Source organism: Cannabis sativa, chromosome 3 (genome assembly GCF_029168945.1).
Source record: "Cannabis sativa cultivar Pink pepper isolate KNU-18-1 chromosome 3, ASM2916894v1, whole genome shotgun sequence".
Lineage (NCBI taxonomy): Eukaryota > Viridiplantae > Streptophyta > Magnoliopsida > Rosales > Cannabaceae > Cannabis > Cannabis sativa.
Genome location: NC_083603.1, coordinates 45,713,080 through 45,715,370, shown reverse-complemented (window position 1 = coordinate 45,715,370; position 2,291 = coordinate 45,713,080). Strand labels below are relative to the sequence as shown.

The following is a 2,291-nucleotide window of genomic DNA, read 5'->3' as shown; positions in this document are numbered from 1 at the left end:
TTATTAAGATAACAATGTAACTAGTTTCTTTTATTGGTATGATTATGTTCTTTTATTAGTTCATAACAATTTTAGGCCTTCCAGCTATGCCACAAATTATAATAATTATCAAAAAATAAAATACCACAAATTTTAATATTTAAAAAATTCCAACATGAATTCAATAACAATACATAATAGTACAACACATCACAGTACGACTAAATTAAAAATTTGTTTTTAGCCTCGGTAGGTGCAAGTGCTTCTGTTGTGCCCCTTGGCACCGCACTTGCCACAATTTCGTGGTATGATAATCCTTTCACCATTACAAGCAGTTCGATTTGACTTAATTCTTCCAACCTTTTGCTTCTTGGGTCGCCCTACTGGCTGCTTCTCAACATGCACTCCAACTGTGATGTTATTTATGTCATAAGGCAATTCCCAATCATTCGTGTCACCAACTGGCATAATTGTACCTTCATATGTGCTCCTCCAATATTTCGTTGTGTAATATGGCAAGCATAGTGCGTACATGCTAATACTTCGTTGTTGAGCTGCATCACATGCATGAGGACAAGGAAACTTCATGCACTGGAACAAGTTGCAAGTGCAAGTCCGTTCCTGCAAGTCCACTACGCCACTGGTCTCAACTATTCCTCCGGGGTGAACCTGCAACGTGTAAGGTCCACATATGTCAACGTTCAAATATCAAGATTTTTCAAAATCCAATGCCAAGTCCTCCTCCATTTCTAGTGTTAGGGTCTTCGTCCACTTGTCAGCTTTTTCTTTTCGTGTAGCAAACAACTGTTGGACTTTGGACCTCAGGAATGCTATAGTAGCAGTGATCAGAAAGCCTCTTGCATCCTTAGTTGTGTTGTTGAAGCTCTCAGCCCAGTTACTCGTCATTACATTGTAACGTACCCTGGAAAGTACGACCGAACCCATTTTTTAAATCCAATTTCCTCAAGATATTACCGCAACATTCATTGCTCGAATGTTCTCAAATTCTCTATGAAACTCTGATTTTGAATACGTGTAGGCACATGTGTAAATGTGATTCGTGAAGACATCAGTCTTGAACTTGTGGTTGACGTTCATAATAATGTGGTGGTAGCATGCACCGTGGTGTGCATCAGGAAACACGATCTCCAAAGCATGAACAATATTTTGATGCCTATTCGACACAAAGGCTAAGTTCTCAACAAAGTTCTCAACATCACCAATCGTTTCTTTCAATTTTCTCATAAAAAAGGTCCAAGAATTGTGGTTTTCACTGCCAACTACAATAAAGCTATCGAAAAGATATGGCTACCTGCATCCAATGCCACTGCACGCAACATTTGCCCACCATACCTAATCTTCAAGAAAGACCCATCAACGCATACAACAAGTCAGAAAAACCTAAACCCCTAAATACAAGGACCCAGAGAGAAGAAACAATACTTGAAGCAACCATCCTCTACCACAAAATCTGTGATGGTACATGGATTTCTCAACTTTAGCATGTGCAAGCAACCAGGTAATTTTGAGTATGAATCTTCAAGTGTACCCCGTACTAGGTGTAGTGCCTTCTCTCTGCACCTCCAAGCCTTTTCATAACTCATTTGGATCCCGTAATCCTTGTACATATCTTTTCTTATATCAGAGGCCAAATGATCCAAGCCATCAGTTGCGAACTTATCCTTAATTAGATGGGCAACTATCAAAGGTGATGCTTGACAATTACTTTTTCCTCGAAGATCAAGGAAACATGTATGTACATTATGAAATGTACTCACCTCAAACATGTTAGAAAGTCCGTTCTTCTTCGCTCTTAATCTCCACCCACAATCTGTATCCTTACATGTGACATACCAAACAACAGTACCGGACTTCCTAACAAAGTAGTCAAACCCTTTCTTCATTGCATACAAGCCAACAACTATCTTTAAATGCTCTTTGTCTCTTAAAAACTTTCCTACATGTAACTCCCCGCCTGGTGTGTCATCCATAGATATATAATGACTATAATCCTCGATGTCTTCTCTTGTAAATATTTTCTTCTTAAATTTATTGTAACTTGTCGAAGAAGAAAATGGATCGCTAAATCCAGTCTCATTGGTCCCTCTAGCATTATTAGGACATGTACTGACAGTTATGGTTGTACGTAAATTTTTGTAAACTGCCCAACATGAACAACCCGCCCAATCCAAACTGAGATAACCCGACGAAAAGTGCAAAGCGAAAAACCCAACGAAAATATAACCCGCCCAATCTTTATATTGGGTGGATTGAAAATAATATCAACCCGCCTAATCAACCCGAACTAACCC

The 2,291-nt window shown here is 39.0% G+C and overlaps 1 protein-coding gene across 1 annotated transcript; it reads right to left on the bottom strand.

Moving 5' to 3' along the window:
* Positions 1-219: 219 nt before the first annotated feature.
* Positions 220-885, bottom strand: LOC133036104 (uncharacterized). Its single transcript, XM_061112590.1, has 2 exons — positions 712-885; positions 220-648 (listed from the first exon to the last, which is right to left on the bottom strand). The coding sequence occupies exons 1-2, from the start codon at positions 883-885 to the stop codon at positions 220-222; spliced, it is 603 nt and encodes a 200-aa protein (XP_060968573.1).
* Between the last annotated feature and the right edge of the window lie 1,406 nt (positions 886-2,291).